Raw genomic sequence first — 20557 nt, forward strand, 5'->3', positions numbered from 1 at the left:
CCCCCTGCTTTCTGAAAGCGGTTGGTCCATTGCTCTTTCATAATTCTAGAAAAGTGAATTTTTGTCGAATTTCCTTTATATTTTCTTTGTATTGTTGTCCACTCATACGTCATATCCTCTAGTAGTCTCCTCATCCAGCGGTTCCAACACCAAAACTTTAAAAATTCATAACTTTTGCATCGACCGTCCGATTTTCCTCAAACTTTCACTGATGTGTTCTGCTAATGTTGCTGCTTTCACTCAATCCACATTGCTCTTTGGGTTTACCTTCCCTTTAATGTGAACATATAGAACATATGAAGAGTTTGTTCGCAAAAACCGATAAGTCCATATTTTCTAAATGGAGATATTTGCGATTAAAGGTCAAGAAAAATAGAGAGAATAATAAGAAAATTTTTGCTTCTTTTGACCATAACTTAAAAAATGTACCTTTATATGTAGTGACCGATATATCATTTAAAAGGTATTATTTTGTACTTTATGACAGAGACCGTACTTCAAAATCTTCAAAAATGGACATCGGTTTTTGCGAACAAACTCTTCATATATTGACAATGACTTATTTGTAGGCAATTTTCATTTCAAGTTACATATTCTTGTGATGAATCAGTCAAGGGGCTGTACACTCTGTAATTGCTTTACAGACACAATATTTTTACAAACTGTAGCTTCTTCACAATTGAGAAATGGCTACATTTAGATTGGTAAATTTAGAAGGCTTTTCTCATTGTGCAACGTTAAGGACACTGTGTAACCTTGTTTAACCCTGTGTAACCTTGACAATATCCAAAATAGTCAAACTTGGCTGACTGAGCTGTATTGTGATGTTCAATCATGTGAATAAATGCTCCATAATACAGGAGTTGTGAGAAATGTGCTGTCATTATCAAGAAGACATCTTTGAACAAATAACACCATACTAATAAACTGTTCACTGAATGGTTCATTCTAACAGGACTGTCAAGCAAATATTGAGTATGATACATGTATATCTGGTCACTTGCAGACTTTCACTTTTTTCAAGCATTTCATGATTATTTTCAATTCTATTTTTCCAATACACTTGTAGTTTCATTTTAAACAATATCAAAGACTGGTACAAAGTGTTGAGCATCTTCAACAATGTAGCTCAGAGTTAGTTTTCAAACACAAAATGTGTTTAAATAGTGCCTGCAATGGTCATAGGGAAAGAAATAGCACTCTTGTCATTAACACATAGCTTCAGGTATTCATATACAAATGATCTATAGGAAACTGGCAACACTTTGATCCCGATTAACAATTTTCCTTGAAATATGGCACCAATATCTGTAAAAATCAAATCAAGGTATGTGTCTGCAGACTTAAAATCATATAAAAAACAGCACCTGAAATTTCAGTGTTATCAAAATAGTTTGACACTTTCCTGTGCTTGCATATCATGAATTTGAAATACATACAGTAATAGGAATCATCCACAGTTAGCTAGGTGTAATACAAGTGTACATGTGTATAACAGTGTATTCTACATTACATGAACAGACATGAAATATTTACAAACAAACACAAAACAATAGCATGATAGATTAATGCAATGCCACAAATGCTACATACTTAAAGGGGAAATCCAGTCCAAATATAAGTTAGTCTGATAAGAAAGAGTAAAATATTACCAGTTCAATGGTAAAAATTTGATGAAAATAGGGTGAACTAGAAATGTCGCTACGGCGACTGGTGTATGCCTCTGCCATAATGCATGGTTATCCTAATAGGTCTATAGTACAATGTCTTGACAATGTGTGATGACAGTTTCACACAATTGGCAAAATATTAAAATGACAGGTTTGCCACAAATGTGCTGAATGTTCACTTTCCTAGAACTAGGTTCAATTGGATGAATGATTAAAACATCAGAGTGCAGGTATTTGGGGGAACTGATGATTTTTACTTGACTTTTGACCCTTTTATAAGTTTATGCATTGAGTAATTTTCAAGGTATTGAGAAAAAGTATAATTTCAGTATCAAATGGTAAAATAGTATTATCTAAACCTGGCCTTTGACCTCACAGTTCCAAAGAGAATCACTGTTAGGTAGAACATGCATAAATATGTAAGTTTCATGATAATACCTTGAGTTACTTCTGAGATATGGAGGAAGAAGTGCAATTTAGCACTTTCACTTGACCTTTGACCTTTTGGCAAGAAACTTCCCACAGAATATATATTGGGTTATACATGCATACATCAAGTTTTAAAAAATCCTTCAGGCATTGCATAAATATAAGGAAAGTAGTGATATTTTGAGGAGTTGACCTTGACCTTTGACCTCCTGACCTTTGACCCATGACCCCCAACTTCCCTAGATAATCACTGCTCATCGGTACACGCATATATACTAAGTTCCATGAAGATACCTTGAACCATTTGCGAGATATGGAGAAAAACATGAAATTTCAACCTTTTTTTCACAAAATAACCTGTGACCTATGACCTTTGACCCTGTGACCCTAAAATCGAAACAAAGTATCATCCCCCCAGGATATACCCTCATACCAAGTTTGATGTAAAACCACCTCACGGTTCTTGAGATATCGACAAAAACAAAACGGGACGGACGTACGGACGGACGGACGACCCGAAACCATAATGCCTCCGGCCACTTCGTTGGCAGAGGCATAAAAATAAGGAATTTATGACATTTTGGAGTGTCACTAATTTTTCAGGAAACATTTCTTGAACGGTCAATATGAATATGCAAATGGAAAAGTGAGCATGTCGTCCCCTCAAAACTTGCCATATAGTTTGTACATAAAATTGTGAAATTTCCAGTTTTTCATTCAAAGGCAATTAAACCTTAGGCTCAAATCCTGATATATTTAACTGATCACTATTCTGAAGTTATTTAACCAGGAATAACATGTTTCAGACTTCAATGACAGAAACATTGAATTTTCGTCATTTTTTTGTACACGATCAATGGAAAATTGTGAGGTTATGACATGGTCATGGTCAGCTCACTCATTTGCATATTCATATCCATATCATATGTTTTTGCAGAAATGAGCAAAACTTCAAAATTTCACAACACTTTATTTTTCATCCGATTTCAGTCAAATTTTTACCGTTGAATTTCTAAGATTTTACTCTTCTTTTTTTTTTAATCAAACTTATTTTTGGACTGGATTTCTCCTTAAACATTTCTCCTTAAAAATCCTTCTTTCAGCTGAACTTCAACTTCATGAAGTACATTGTACATGCCTCGCATCACAAAAAAAAAAAAAGGCCTGTAGATATTTGGTAAAGTAAATACATGTATTTCTACTTTATTTTTCCATCAATTTAAAAAAGAAAATGTGAAACTTTAATGATTCAAATGAATTGATTTGGATATCATATTTGAAGTCCTATGTCAAATGGGTCATTTGTCCAATATGTACCGTACCAGAAAATATGATATGTGTAAGAGCAAAATAGTGCTTTTGGCAAGTACAGTGGACTCCCATTATAACAAACTTCTCAGGACAGGCAATTTCCTTTTGTTATATCCAAATTTCCTTATAAACAAACCAACAATAAAAAACATAGAACGGATAATGCCGCGGCCTGAATTTTTACTTCCTTGTAGCCAGAATTTTGTTATGACAATGTTCGTCATAACGGGAGTGCACTGTATCTGACTTCAATGACCTTATCACCTCTGGCAATGAGTCAGTTTGCCTTCCAGTTTGCTGCAAGATTTTCCCCATTGATCAAATGTCAACAAGGAACTATCTCTTAGCTGACTTGAATATTCTAGACCTACTTTCTGATGATATTGCTTTAACAGCACAAGTAGATAAATAGTCAACAGCTGGCTTCTTTTTTTACATGTTAATATTTACACTGTTCTCACTTTTACAGATGACTGGTTAATCATGTATAACCTGGAAAGAATGCTGTCCTCTGTGCTGACATCTCTGCACGGAGCTAGTGTCCCAGATTGCATGCATTCAGTCACTTCTGCGGAGAACCGTTTTTTGTTCTTTCATGGAAGCACAGGGTGTTAGCTCACAAGACCTGCAATGCCAAAAAGAAATTCAATTTCAGTATCTCGTTACTGCTTGCATGACCAAGACGATAGGCCAACCCACTCCAAGTAACATTAACTTTTACCAATGCAATCAAAACCTTAAGCTTTACTCACTGTACTTGCTGGTGAGTAATTGTGTTTACTGTAAAAGTGGAAATTTTCGGGGTGTTGATATTTTCGCACATTTCGCGCAACCAGAAACTAGCGCAAAAATAAAAGCACGCTAATATTTTTGCTTCCCATATGTTCCAATAGCTGAAGTCTTGATTCCGCGGAATTAAAAACATGCGAAGATCTTCTTACCCCACCGAGCGCGAAAATATACACTTTTACAGTACTCATGGCATTTGTAAAATTTTTGGTCATATGGCTTTAGTGGCTCTCACATAGTACACAGTGCACTGTACAAAACAGGACAATTTACTTACGTTTTTAATTCAATGATTGACCAGCCTGATTTTGTTTTGGAAGATGGGTAACAACATGCAGTTTGGTCCATAATAATATCTTAAACACAGAAGAATTTCTGTACAGTGATATAAAAGCATCGTTTTATGTACAAATAAAACAGTTCAGTGCCAGTATGCCAATGATAGTGATACCGGAATCAGATGACCTACACCAATTTTTGGAGGTGTTTGCACATTGCCATATTACATGACCCACAAACATTCAAATTATCACTTTCTCATAAATTGGTTTCATTAGAGATAAATCTGTGCAACATAATGACAAATGAGACTTACCGAGGTAGTCATCCATAAGCGTACCAATGGCAAACTGTTCAAAATTAAGGACATGAAATTATTGATTAGTGCATGTCATGCAAGGCAGACAGAGACATATAAATACAAGATTTCTCTTCTTTTTTTCCCTTCTTTTGCACAAACCTTAATGAAATCATCTAGCTCTATAATTTCATTATTTCTCTTTACTCGAGTACAGCAAGCTGAATGTATATCAATTTTTTGAATGCAAAAAGTTGTACACAATTACTTGCAGTACTTCACACCTGTGTACAATAGGTACATGTCACATGCAGTGACAATCATCTGATTTTAGACTGTGAATGGGATGAAATCTCTAAAATCCATTATTCATTTCATTTCCATTCAATCTTTTTCCCTTTTTTTTTAAATACCAAACTACTGAAATTGATACTCATATTTCTTACGACTACATACAATGGACTTCTGTTATAACAAAGTCCTTGGGACCAGCAGTTTTCTTTTGTTATATCAACATTTCGTTATAACCGAACAGATAAACAATTAAAAAAAACAATAGTAGGATAATGTTGCAACCTGAATTTTTTTTTTCTTTGTAACTGGAATTTCTGTGTTTATTATTCATCAGTTCAGCCCATCAAGGCATTGTTAAAGACATAAATAGCTCCCATTCTCAATATTGAGGAAGCCAAACAATTTCATCAGACTAATGCCCATTAATTCTATTTGCCCTACATGCCCAAGTGGACAAAGTGTGTTTGAAGCATCTGGCCCATATTTTGCATTTTTATTCCACTGACTGACTGGAAGTAAACTTACAATGTCTGATGCATCAACTCTTGTGCCAACGATCTTCAACCTTATTTCATCATCTTGCTGGATAACGATGTCCTGGTAGTGTGAAATGACATGACAATATGGATTTTAATTTCACGGACATATTTGCTACAGTTACTATTACAAGCAGGGTAAATGATTAAACAATGACATGCTGTTTCTGAATTGCATACAGGAGGACATACAATGGCATGTCTCTAAATAATTTGCACATCACATGCCAAGCACAATGCTCTAAACCTGTGCCTTGTATGTATGTGATATCATAGATAATACCTTCAAATAGAAGTTTTCTGACAGTATTTCAGCAACAATTCATTCATAAACGATACACATGCTTGCTGAATGAGAACATTTTATAATGTGTCTAATATAATGTCAAAGTAACTTTGCAGCAAGATGGAACAAAAATTGTCAAAATTGACTGATTTTTTGTTTAGTTATTCTTAACTCTGGGTGAAATGACTTGTTAAAATGTTCCTGTTTATTTACCTCAGTCAATGTAGTCAAATGAACTAATTTTCACCAATTACATTGCTATAGATGACCATGTTGCACATGAAATTACAATAAACTTGTAATGTGGATCCCATCTGCTCTTTCTGTGGAATAGATTACCTCATCTTTCGTCTTGTAGCACGGTGGTTGCGAATTGGGATCAAACTCCATATCAGCAGGGATGGACTGCAAGGGGTTGACAGACAAAATTTAAACTCCACATGTCAGTATTTTGGTATGCATATAATTTGTGAGACTATCTGATTCAGCAGGAAAAATTAAAGTGGGTATGTTCTTTCCCCATCACACATTTTACACGTTATTTGTGGACTACAGTACTTGCTACAAGGCAATATCCATATTCATACATATGAATACATGTACATATTGCTCACCATTTCCAATTTAACTGGAGTATCAACACATTAAACAGAAGTTGCTTCTATGTGATAATCTAGATGCATAGCAAATGAAATATTCATATTCTTAACACGAACTTCATTCATGAGCCCTTTAACTTCTCACATTAATAGAAATCACTTTGGCTATGGCAGGCACTTATCAATAGCATGAATATACAGTGTAAAATATAACCCAAGTTTTGTAATGCAAAAAATAATAACATAATCTACCACGGAACTTACATGTCTTGATACAAAGCAAGAGAGAGGTCCAATCTCGGTGAAGAGGCCAACCTGCACAACAAAAAAGTCAGTGCTATTACTCGTTCAGTTTCTGCAAAGTTTGCACTGAATTAAAATATGATGTAGCAACAATGAGAAAGATAAGCCACTGTCACATTATTCTAGTGCTCTGTGTGATGTGGGTATAACTACCTATCAAGAGTAAAAGCATTAGACACTTCCACATTGCTCTTAGTCTAAATAGAAAATAGATACAATCACGCACTGTGCATGTCATAAAGTTAATACCTGGTAGACATTGTTTAGTTCAATACTCACATACAGTACCTAAAGCATATTGTGTTTAGAAATTGGAAATAATACAATATAATCTGCAGGTGTACTACAGTGTAAAACTGAATTGCAGGTAATGCTGATTATACAGTGAACTAAACAAAAGAATCACAGAAATTTAATTGTGCCTGAAATAATGAAATGATTTTTAGTTAAGACAAAATTTACCTTGTTGACCTGCGTTACCATTGCATCGACAACTTCCCCTTTGAATGGTCTGAAAACGATGGCCTTGTACTTCACAGGATAGAGAACAAACCCTCTACCAGGCTGAATCATCCCAGCTCCAATGTTATCAATTGTTGTCACAGCAATCACAAAGCCATACCTTGAAAGGAACAGACATAGTTAGACAACTTGACAATAATCAATAAACAACAGCATCGACAACTTGACAATACTAAAACTAAAGTAAACTGTCCATGGTTGTGTAAATGCCAAGAAACTTCACAAATCAGTAACAAAGGTTGTAAATCTCAAGGGTATTTGTCATGATACACCAGTATTCTGAGAGATCAAGGTTGTATACCTTTGGATATGTAGAACAAGCAATGCATGGACAAACTCTTTAAAATCTAAAGACCACAAGCTATCAAGAGCATAGACTTGTCTGCCTGACCTTTTTTCTTTTCTTTTCTTTTTTCACTGCTTTTAGGATGGGACCTGTCAGATTTATCCAATGGCCAAACTGTCTCATATGTTTCCATGCAAAACTTATGGCTTGCCATAAATTGAAATATGGCTTACAACAGATTTTCACCCTTTGGAGGAGAGAGTGGCTTTCTGAAAAAAACAATTGTATTAAATCACAGCCCGAGATGCTCATCAAATTGTCACAGCACCATTTGAATGTTAGTAACCTTTCTGTACTATTTGTCAAACTTTAGCCAAATGTCACTTCTATATTGTTACTGTTTTTTTACATGACGATTATGCAAAATTATTTCCTCTTTGATAGAAGTTAAAACCAATGTGTATACATAGTGTAACATGGAAATGCTACAAAATGAAATAACACCGTGAAATTAAAGCTTTCATATACTTATGAAAATAGCAACTGATCAACTCAACCTGTAAAATACTGTGCCACAATTATCTTGTGGGAATATAATGTACATGAAAAAGCACAGATGTGACTGTGAATTACTATGAATAAACATGAAGCAAGGCATAAGGTAACAGCTTCGAAACCCCTGGTGCATCTCACACCCATAAATTTCACCAAAGTTTCCATGGCAGACACAATACTCCTGAAAGGAACCTTTGAGAGGTTGACAGCATTCTGTGGTGGATATCTTTGATAGAAAGGCATATTGCGGTAACACACTGCAAGAATATTACAAGTATCAAGACTAACAATTTTTGGGCAGAATGTTACAGAAATCTATAATGAGGCTTCAAAATTGAAAGCACTGAAAAGGTTATTATAGAGATTCTTTTATACAAGTCAGCAGAATATCATCATAATAAATTAATCAATGGTAACACTGCTCAATTGTCACTCACTTGCCAGTGCATGTTCCTTCAACTTCTGTGAAAAGCTTCTGCTTGACTGTGTTCAGCAGGTTGGGTCCAAAGTACCGTGGATGGAGCAAGATTTCATGCTCCAGTGATACCTAAAGTAAAGCATAACCTTCCTGTATGAATTCCAATTTGAATGAGCACTACATGAAATCAGTGTCTCTGGATATGGGTTCAACAGCCCCATTATAACTTACGTATAAGTAACACAGGGAACATTCAATATTTATTTCTTATTGGAAATTTTCAATGCAATGACACACACTCAAATTCACACCTGAAAACAGCAAATTCTGAACTTTCAGAAGCTAAATTCACATCTTTCAAGCTATGGAACATTTCCTTCTTTTTTCCTTTTTTTTTTTTTATCGAGGGGGTGGGGGAGTATATTGTTACATTTGTAACACCCTGTACACATATGTCAACATTCATTTTAGATTTTGTGCCCCTTCAAAAACATGTAAGACGAGATATGAAACTCGTCAGACTGACGAGTTAGGTGATACGCTTGGGGTCATCAGATGTCGGTCATCTGCGATCGACAAAGAAAAGAATGTGATATAGGCACATTGAAGTTATATTGAGCGTGCATGCAAAACCGTTTCTCTAACCTCTCGGCCACGGGACATCCACGGAAATGGTAAGGCAAAAAAGAAATGTATAGATATTACAGGGAGAAAAGTCAATGCCCACTCAACCAACGTGGCCGCGTGAACATGTATTGCATTGCTAGACGGAAATGCGGCCTTGTAACTACTGATGTCGCTATGCCATTTCTGGCAACTTGGGAAAAATACGTGCCGTAAACATAAAACCTATAATCGGCTGGATTTGATACCTTGCCTTTAGGCTTTAATCACAATTTTCAGTGTGATGACGTCATCAAAGTACAAAACAATGACATGGTCTTGAAAGACAATTGTTCAAAGTACAACACCTCCGTCGTCGTCATTACATACTATGATCGGTTTGACAAAGTCAGCCTGCAAAATTTTGCAGCAGTCGAAGCAATGTGGTCTCCAACACAAAAAAGAGGGATATGGTGTGTGTGTGTGTGTGTGTGTGTCTGTGTGTGTGTGTATAGGTGCGTTTATATACGAATGTGATTTCTACATGGACGGTATATGTAATACAAAATTGAAGAAAAAAAAAGTAAAATAGCTAAGTATTTTGTTTCGTGATCTTGTGGGGTTCGAACCCGCACGTGTGCAACCTCACGTCTCTGAGACGTCGCCTTTAACCACTCGGCCATACGTCTCGACGAGAAAAAAAAGAGGAACATAAACTTATGTATGTGAAAAATGAATCAGGAATCGTTTTGTCCACATTCCATTCTCATTTTCAGTTTTAAACTGCAAAATTGTCAAACTAATAAGGAGATTTCAAAGAATAACATGCATGATTACTGCAGCTTATTGTCTCAGTTACCACACACTTAAGTTACAGAGGAAATGGAGCAAAATCATCTGAGATAAAGGTGCTTAAACGTTGTCAAGTTAATGCACATAAAAAAAAAAATCACCTCCCATAAAGATAACACGTAAACTTGTCTGATTTTGAGTCTTTACCTTTAATAACAATTTGAAGTATGATGGTAAGTCTTCTTGAACCAAGAGTGTGGAATGCAAGCTTCTACGTGAAAGATGAATCATGACGATCACCCGTGACCGACACATCTTCAAAGGGATCAGTTATTAGAAGTGGAAGCCCTCGTGCCAAGCATATTGTCTCAGCAATTCCAAAGCAATGATACCCTTACATTTATGCATACCATAATTTCCCTCTGAAATCAATGGTAGGTATATTCATGTACAATTGCTTGCCTTGTCCATAAACTTTGCTTTATACAAACTTTCAGTGAAACGTGTCATAACATAATTCTGTAACTCCATTAGCAGGGATTGACTTCATAAAGAAAGATATATCAAATTGAACGCTTAGCGCGTATAACTAAGGGGGATTTTAGCCTGATGCTCTGTTCTTCACTGCTCAGATACCAACAACACTCATTACCTACGGCTACGTATAGAGAAACAGCCATGACGAAAATAAGTTATTCCTTTTCTTTGGCAGATAGACACACAACCCCTTTAAACCACACTATAATTGACATGGAGGGACATGAAAAAGTTCATTACTACTACTGAACAGTGATGCCTTCTACTCATGTGGCACAAGATACCTCTATAGCAACATAAAACCTGTCTACAACTCCGTTATTGCGTCAAACAATAACATCCTGGAATTTCAAAGAGATGAGCGAGACGCCATACACCTGGCCTAGAGTTAATTCATTCAGTTGCCATTCCTGCTCCAGTTGAGTTATGCAAATTATTTTCCGACCTGTCTTGTGACAATATAACAGGAACAAACGTAGAGAAAAGGAAAGGGAAAAGGAAAGGTGGCAAGCGGGGCACTGTACCAAGGGCAATTTAAACAATACGTATGATAAATGAAGCAAATCCAACCTAGAGCCTCCGACAAAAAAAAAAAGAGGAACTTGAGCGACTGTGTGTCGTGGGGTAGTATAATTGATAAGATAATACGATAAATGACATCGATCGGAATAAAGCTGAACTGCCAAAAGAAACACAAAGAAAGAGAGAGAAGAAAATGATAGCGTCCTGCGGGTCTCGAACATCTCGTCCTAAGGTAGTGCATAATGACCATGCAGCGCGCTAAGTGACTATAAAGCCACACGGCTGTACCGAAGATTGGATGTGAAATTTATCTTTAATCTTTATATATATATATATATATATATATATATATATATATATATATTTATCTTAAATATTTATACCATATACAACATGAAAAAGTTCATTACTACTACTAAACAGAGATGCTTTCCACTCATGTGGCACAAGATACCTCTATAACAACATATAACCTGTCTACAACTTCGTTATTGGGTCAAACAATAACAACCTGGAATTTCAAAGAGATGAGCGAGACGCCATACACCTGGACTAGAGTTAATCAATTCAGCTCTCATTCCTGCAAGTTATTTAAACATACATGTTCCTACCTATCCTGTTACAGTATAACAATAACCAATGAAGAGAAAAGGAGAGAGCAAACGAAAGGTGGCAAGCGGGACACTGTAACAAGGGGCAATTTACAACATTAAGTGTGACAAAATTTATGAAGCAAACCCAATCTCCAAACTCCAATACAAAACAAGGGAAATAGAGCAGCCGTGTTCACGGGTTACGTACACTTGATAAAGTAATACGATAAATGACATCGGAGTAAAGCTCAACTGCCGAAAAAAAAAAAAGAGAAAAAAAAGAAAGAACGGATAAAAGTCCTGCGGGAGTCGAACCTCTCGCCTTCCGGTATGGCGTTATGAACAACCAGCGCGCTAACCGATTATGCCACATGGCTGTCCTGAAGATCGAGTGCGAAACTTAAATCTAAATACTATCGTGACAGTGTTGACTTGTGATGGCGCTATTCAACTTCCCACAAGTGGCAGCGTGGATTCGATCAATATACAGTTGCAAAGAAAAATTGGGAATCGTTCCGTACAGATTGCACTCTCATTTTCAGTTTTAAATTGCAAAATTGTCAACCTGATGAGGAGATTTGAAAACATGACATGCATGATTACTAAAGCTTGTTGTCTCAGCTACAACATATTTATGTTTCAGTGGAAATGGAGTAAAATCAGATGAGGTAAAGGTGCTTAAACGTTGTCAAGTCAATGCATGGTTTTAAAAAAAATCACCTCCCATAGACATAACACGTAAACTTGTCTGATTTTGAGTCTTTACCTTTAATCACAATTTCTAATATGATGACGTCATCATATTTCAAAACCATCACATGGCCTTGAAAGGCAAATGTTCAAAGTGCAACATATCTGAATTTGGGGTAATATTGAGCTTAAACAACAGAGATACGAGCAAATGAATGTCAGAAACAGTACCTCAAAAAAATCAATTCCACTTTTTTGATTTAAAATGACGATATGATGACGTCATCGCGTATTCCTGGCAATACTGATACTTGGAATGTTACTTACAATTCATATACTTTTGTAATATGCAATAGAAATATAGGGTCAACGGACGATTTAAAGAGCTATGGCGAAATAAACAAAGACATGTTTTTTCACTATATTTGCAGAAAGACGCGCACGCGGAATTTCAACTTTGACGCCAGTGCATTCCTTTGTTATAGGTCGTAATCGATCGGAAATCAATGGATATTATTACTCAAAGTATCAGGAATCCAAATCAGTCAAAAAAATTGCATTTTCATGTTGCTTACGGGCTCTGCGCGCGAAATTGCGCGGACGGACGCGCACGCGAGAAAATGTTTGAAACGCTCAAAATTGTCTGAAACTTCAAGATTTCCCATTGGGAAGTCGTTTTGAGCCTTTTAAAATTTTGACGCGCGCTTACGCGCGCATAATGATGACCTGTGTAACTAGCGTTAAAAAGTAAGATAGAGCGTGACCTGAACTTCATGTCCACCGAAAATGATACAGAAATGACATCTAGTTATGAAGTTATGATCGATCATGTGACAAGGTCCGAAAATCACAAAATGGCGCCTAGATGACGTCATAGATATGTTACTGTCATGAAAACCTTATTGTGGCTAGATTTTGTCATGAGACATGTTGACTGAAAATGTCATGTTATTTCGTAATGTCATTCTTGAGATATTGACGACACAAAATTGTCCAGAAAGAAAGAAGAATAAAAAAAAATAAAGAGAGATTTTGACAATCACAATAGGTGATACGCTGATAGCGTATCACCTAAATATTCTCACACAAATACAGGTGTAGTGTCGTGGCAACAACAAGTACAAGAATTATGCAGAATTATTCTCTGGATATAGTGAAGTCATTGATCAGATATACAGAGAAGGTTCTTGAAAATCACTCCAGGTCCAATCCTGGAAAAACAAGGAAAAGTAGAAATTACGCGGTGCGTAATATATGTCCCCGCCGGAAGTAGCATTTTGTAGCAAAATGTACAATATAGGTCAAAAATCAAGGTCAAAGGTCAAAGAAGTCAAAGGTCAAAATTCTGTGTAGAAGTTTTGAAGCGCTCACCTAGTGCCATCACATAAAGCAAACGGAATCGAAATCGGGTTAGAAATGGCGAAGGAGTAGCATTTTGTAGCAAAATGTACAACAAAATGTAGGTCAAAAATTAAGGTCAAAGGTCAAAATTCTGTGTAGAAGTTTTGAAGCCCTCACCTAGTGCCATCACATAAATCAAACAGAATTGAAATCGGGTAAGAAATGGCGAAGGAGTAGCATTTTGTAGCAAAGTGTACAATACAGGTCAAAACATCAAGGTCAAAGGTCAAAGAAGTCAAAGGTCAAAATTCTGTGTAGAAGTGTTGAAGCCCTCACCTAGTGCCATTACATAAAGCAAAAGGAATCGAAATCGGGTTAGAAATGGCGAAGGAGTAGCATTTTGTAGCAAAATGTACAATACAGGTCAAAAAATCAAGGTCAAAGGTCAAAGAAGTCAAAGGTCAAAATTCTGTGTAGAAGTGTTGAAGCCCTCACCTAGTGCCATCACATAAAGCAAACGGAATCGAAATCGGGTTAGAAATGGCGAAGGAGTAGCATTTTGTAGCAAAATGTACAATATAGGTCAAAAAATCAAGGTCAAAGGTCAAAGAAGTCAAAGGTCAAAATTCTGTGTAGAAGCTTTGAAGCCCTCACCTAGTGCCATCACATAAAGCAAACGGAATCGAAATCGGGTTAGAAATGGCGAAGGAGTAGCATTTTGTAACAAAATGTACAATACAGGTCAAAATCAAGGTCAAAGGTCAAAGAAGTCAAAGGTCAACATTCTGTGTAGAAGTTTTGAAGCCCTCACCTAGTGCCATCATATAAAGCAAACGGAATCAAAATCGGGTTAGAAATGGCGAAGGAGTAGCATTTTGTAGCAAAATGTACAATATAGGTCAAAGGTCAAGGTCAAAGGTCACGACTGAAATTCTGTGTAGAAGTTTCAAAGCTCCCATGTAGTGCTATCATATAAAGCAAACAGAATCAAAATTGGCTCATAAATGACAGAGAAGTAGCAAATTGAAGATTTTGATCACACACGGACGCACACACGGACGGACACACGGACGGACGGACGGACGGACGGACACACACACGTACGGAGCCCGTTTCATAGTCCCCTGCTCGAACTCGTTCGGCGGGGACAAAAAAAGTTTTAAAATAATGAAAAACTTACCAATATCAGATATTCTCAACCATTTGAAATAAGTGACAGAAATCAAAACTAAAAGGAATTCAGCTTTTAGGAAGGAGCTCTTAGGAAAGAGGTATTATGGTAAAGATTCAGTGACTGACCAACTTAGTTTAATGATTTCATTTAGACCTTTCATTATTCATGCATTCACGAGGACACATCTTGAAACGGAAGAAAGTTGAAGAAACAAAGCAGGAGGGGAAGAATGCCCTAAAAATGCTCTAAAAATACCCATGTACAATGTTACATCCCCCTCTAAACTCTACCTTCCAAGTCATTTAAATGGGAATTCTGGTGCAGTTGAAAGTTAATCTGAAAAGAAGGACAAACATTTTCTTAGCACAACAATAAAAAAATTGATAAAAAATGAATGAAAACTAGGGAAGTTTCGACATTTTGAAGCTTTTGTAATTTTTCAGGAAACAGTTTCTTGAGCAGCAATATGAATAGATCTACAGACTACAGTGTTTATTATAAGCAAGTACTGAAGTGATGATGTCATCCACTCAGAACTTGCCATACTTTAATAACATTAAAGTTTGGAATTTCTAAGTTTTTCATTCAAATGCAATTATGCTCCAGTCTTAAATCCTGATATATTTAGCTGATTATTATTCTTCAATTATTCAAGCAGAAATATGTTTTACACTTAAATAACAGAAACACTGAATTTTCACCATTCTTTTTTCACACAATCAATGGGATCAATGGGATATTGTGAGATGGTGACATCATCAGCTTACTCATAATATATTCCAATCAACTAGAACTAGAACTATTCTGCAGAAACTAATATTGATAGTAAAACTTCACAATTTCATAACTTCCCTATTATTGAAAATTCTTTAAATATCTGATTTTGATGAAATTTTTAGTGTTGTAAATCAAATCCTACTATTCTATTTACTCTTTTCTTTCTTATCAGGCTACCACAGTATCTGAACTGGACTGGAATTCCTCGTTTCGAATTGAAAACTTCAGATTCAAAGAGAAGTAGGAATATTGCCTACTCCTAGTCCTACTGAAAATATCACTGGAGATCAGCATTGATGATTCAGACACAAATCTTTTTAATTTTAATATTTCTAATCTTAGGCCTCGCCAAAAAAAAAAAAAAAAAATGAAGATGAGCCATTGCTTTGTGCTTATTAATAATATTTGATTGAATAGGTTCTAGTCCAGATCTAACACTAACAGATCTATGTAAATTTATAACACTGTTAGAAAGTCCTCAAACTCTGAAACTCATTTGTATCACATTGATGTGTTGATTTGGGTCCATACTTTCCCTTTGCTTTCTCGTTTCTGCTTGCACAGTAGAAACACTTCCACCTTTTTCCAGATCTGCCGTCTTATAGAATTTAGACCATTGTTTTAACTACAAATTCCAAGTATCTAGGGCTTCGGAAGGTGACAAAGACAAAGACAAACACAAGCACGTGAAACCTAACGTTAGGCAGGCCGGCCGCGAGGCGAGGAGAGGCCAGCGTGCAGCGAAGCAGCCAGCACGAAGCAGGTTTATCTCGTGAAGGCTTACCCCACAAAAATATGAATACATGGGACCGCGGGCACCCAAAACCATGAGACAGAGCGAGAGGCATATTTGGAACTTTCAAACCAACAAACTACAGATGTCTGTGCGATTTGAGACGAATTTCTCTAAATATTACAGCTAATAAATATACATATACTTACATGGTAAAACATCTTTATCGGGGGTCTCTAGTTTATGAGGAAATCCCAGTCATATACATAGTCACATACGTAGCGCAAATTTTTTTGAGTACATCACCGTGCCGTGCAATAGTGGATATACAGCAAGTACAGTGCAAAGATCTTGCATACAAAAGATGCAGTTTGAACGGAACGCTAGGGCCAAGGGGTCGCTATTCAAATTTCTCCGTGAGCTCTTGGAGGAGGGTGGGTGGGTGAGGACTATGAGGTGTATTAAAAATCTCCGCATCTTGCTTACAAGAGCTCAATTCATCAAGGTCGATCAAAATGATCTAGGTCGTCAGAAATACTGTACTAGAGACGAGAAAACAGAAAAATGAGGGAGAGAGAAAAAACACGAAGAGAAAAGACAAACAAAAGAATCAAGTCACTGAGCGTTGTTTGATGGTGGTAGTTTTTTAGGTAATGAGAAACCCCTTCTGAAATATGAAAGAGCATATAATTCTAAGAGGAATTCAAAGTTTATTTGATGAAAATCGGTCTTGAAATGGCTGAGATTATTAAAAAAATACAACCAAAGCAATTCTAATAAAAGGTGGAACCACCTTTTATCAAGATCGCTTTGTTTTGCTTTGTTTCTAGATATCTCAGCAATTTTAAAACCAATTTCATCAAAATTAATAAACTAAACTGTCTTTGAATTTCTGTTTGAATTGTATGTTCTTTAACATTTCATAAAGTGATTTCAAAGTATCTAGCAAAAAAAATTAAAAGCTGAATCCTCATCTAAACCAATACTATCTCGTCCCTCTAATTGCATAGGGCCTACTGTATGAAACAAGGCAAAAAAAATTAATAAATCATATTTTGCCAAGTGCATGGTAGACCTACAATGCACCAGTAAGCGTCGAGGATTCACGTTTTTCACTCTCTGTTTCTTATTATCTGTTATACATTTTAAAGCAAATATATATGGCTGCTATGTCATTCACCCAATTTATTTTTTATATCTTTTAAAGTATAGGCCCTATCTTCATCATCATCATCATCTTCTTCTTCTACTTCTTTCTGAGTCATTACACTTAACCTATTATATCAATAACTCTGCACAGTACTGGTTCTTCTTCTTCTTCTTCTTCTTCTTCTTCTTCTTCTTCTTCTTCTTCTTCCAATTTAGTAGTATTCTGGTTAAATATGCCTCCTTCAATTAGCTGAAGATTCTTGCAGACCATTGGCGTATCTGGGGGGGGGGGGGGAGGCAAGGGGGCACGTGCCCCGGGCGCCACTCCTTGGGGCGCCAAAAACGAAAAAAAAAACAACAACAACAACAACCGGACGGGGGAGGGAGAATGGGGGGGGGGAACAAGATAAAAACAAGATAAACAAGATAAAAACAAAAGATGATGATAACGCGGACAAAATGACAGTGTTTATTGTGTTCACACATGTTTTGTAAGCTGAAATACAAAAATTTTCGGCTCGCTCGCTGCGCTCGCTCGCCAAAATTGATATAAAAAAGAAGATAAGAACAAAACGTGATGATGACGCGGACAAAATGACAAATGTCTATTATGTTTACACATGTCATTTTATATTTAGCAGGCAAAATGTTATACGGAGCAGCGGCTGCTCTTTCGTTCTAAAGCGATCGCCGATTGGATCAAAAGAGGGCGACAACGGTTTCGAACATACGGGGGGGGGGGGCAAAAAAAACAAACAAATCAAACAAAGAGCAAAAACGTAATGATGACGCGGAAGTATAAATTTCGGCTCACACGCTCGTACTAATTTAGAGTATTTTTTCAAGTCCTCATTTTGTTGGTATAAATCGTTATCTATAGGGCCGTCACTATATCTTGATTAGAATCGTAAGATTTAATAACCAAAAAAATGACAAGAATTCCATGTTTTGTAAGCTGAAATACAAAAATTTATTACATTTAAATCACCCTCAAAAGACAATTTTAAGTGCTTCAAAAAGCATATCATGTGGACTTTTTTAAAAGTCCCTACTGGGATGGGGTTGGGGTTGAACACTTTTTCAGAAATTAGGGACGCAATTTTCGCACTGCCCCGGGCGTCGTTTTCCCTATAACGCCACTACTGTTGCAGACCGTATAGTTCACCGTGTTACGTCCATTCAATTGATGATACATATTTACAAGCACATAGGTAGCAAATAACCCAGGCCAGGTTCTGGTCTGGGTTGAGAGCATCCAGGTCATTTTGACGACGATAGTATTTGTCTCTGCACAGGTCTATAGGTCCGATGTATTACACGATAACTGTTCACATACACTTTGAGGCCCTACACACTGCCTATTTGCCCAAAATTTAATACCACCTTATTCCACTGTTCTGTTCACGGCTTAAAAGCTGAAGGGATCAAGGTTGATACATGTATAAGCTCTATTGACAGATCAAACCTAGTTTCTCGTACTGCGGCCAAGAAAAGTAAATAGGGCCCTATACATGCACATTATAAAAAATAGGGCCTATAGTCTAAAGATTGTGATGCTGATGATATCTGGATTCTCACAAAAAGATACACAAGTCATGAATACTTATATTCCTTCAAGTTTCTTTTCATAATAGGCCCCATAACAAAGTCGATGAATATGATAATGACTTACTTGACATACGGGAGATATATAAAAGATCGAAGCAGTGATTTACAGTTGCTGAATCATTTAAGATGAGTGCCTAGTTGTTTGGTTGTACTCCTTTTATGAATATTGTCGACTTGAATATTATGGAGTTGCTGTACGTAAGTCTCACGAACATTTTTAGATTCGTAGCGGAAGGGAAATAACAACAGATGCAAATGTCATTTGGTTGGTCAACGTATGTTGATATATCACTGCTGGTCATATCCATTGATCAGCGAGGTGAGAAGAAAATCCTCCCTGTATAGGCCTATAGGCCTACACCAATCACTTGCGCACGATATCAAACTGTAGACTGTGGGACCTGCATTATGAACCAAAAAAAAAAAAAAAAAAATGAATAGGGGTAATATGAGACAGGCAGTGCAGAGTTCAAGTGTGTTAGTTCCATATCACAGAGAAGAAATCCGACAGATCTTGAATTCATTAGTTCATGTCTAAGTTCTGTAATTGACTATACTTCGTATCGTCGGTGAGCGGCTCCCTCCTCCCCCTCCCCGCCCGCGTGTTTTTTTTTAGACGGTGCAGATTGGGGACCCTAAAAATCTATTGGGGACCCTATCCCTAAACCTAACCCTAACCCTAACCCTAACCCTAACCCTAACCCTAACCAGAAACCCTAACCCAACGTTTTTCCCATCGCGCCATGCCCCAATCTGTGCCGTCTTTAAAAAAAAAAAAAAAAAAAAAACGCTCCCCGCCCCCCCCCCCCCTATTGTCCTCAAAGCAAAGGATTCGCATTTCGCTTGAGGTAGTCTGGCTTCCACACCGTCTGCTCGTATTAGGCCTACTAGTAATTCCTTCCCAGAATATTAACGCCTTCTAACGACAAAAGAAATATTAGCAGGTTCAGCTGGATGGTCTTTCGCCTTTGGCAAAGGCAGCGACTTCGTCGTGGGCGGCGTCGCGGAGGGCGCATTTTGTAAAAGGAGTACAGTTTGAAAAGGGTCTGGAAATCAGACTACGCTTGTAGCGGAAATGTAAGTTTACACGTGCTCACGCACATGTGAAGTACAAAGTGTACATAACCTTTATCTGAACGTAGACATAGTAGTAGGCTACGCATACCGTACGTTACTTCCGATAGACGGCGATTATGCAACCTTTTTAACATGGGAAATAATTAATTTTGTATACCTATCTTTAATAGCAAATCAGAACCGATCTTTAATGAATCTTTTATTTCAACAAATATTATATGTTGTTACAGTCTATTCATGAATACACGATGAACATTGATAAGAACGAGCTATTTTATCAAATACTTGTCTGAACTTAGACTAGCTTGCTCGAAAATTACGTAAAGCAAGAACTGGCAGAAAACAGCTGTACATAACTACAAGCTTAGGTTAGGTACAGCAAGGAG

General features: G+C 36.8%; 1 protein-coding gene across 1 annotated transcript; it reads right to left on the reverse strand.

Moving 5' to 3' along the window:
* Positions 1 to 3253: 3253 nt before the first annotated feature.
* LOC140227480 (DNA-directed RNA polymerase II subunit RPB7) lies at positions 3254 to 16649 on the reverse strand. The gene is made up of 8 exons (XM_072307885.1): positions 16547 to 16649; positions 8595 to 8704; positions 7257 to 7416; positions 6756 to 6806; positions 6232 to 6297; positions 5596 to 5667; positions 4795 to 4828; positions 3254 to 4035 (listed from the first exon to the last, which is right to left on the reverse strand). Exons 1-8 carry the CDS (start codon positions 16556 to 16558, stop codon positions 4022 to 4024), a joined length of 519 nt encoding a protein of 172 aa, XP_072163986.1. The 5' UTR covers positions 16559 to 16649; the 3' UTR covers positions 3254 to 4021.
* Between the last annotated feature and the right edge of the window lie 3908 nt (positions 16650 to 20557).

The sequence above is a fragment of the Diadema setosum genome, chromosome 1 (assembly GCF_964275005.1).
Source record: "Diadema setosum chromosome 1, eeDiaSeto1, whole genome shotgun sequence".
NCBI lineage: Eukaryota > Metazoa > Echinodermata > Echinoidea > Diadematoida > Diadematidae > Diadema > Diadema setosum.

Excerpts from the sequence above, each read along its gene's own strand:
- LOC140227480 (XM_072307885.1), bottom strand. Across the intron at positions 6,807-7,256 it reads TGGTAACGCAGGTCAACAAG|GTTGGCCTCTTCACCGAGAT; the intron begins GTAAATTTTGTC and ends TTTGTTGTGCAG. Across the intron at positions 6,298-6,755 it reads CTTGCTTTGTATCAAGACAT|TCCATCCCTGCTGATATGGA; the intron begins GTAAGTTCCGTG and ends AACCCCTTGCAG.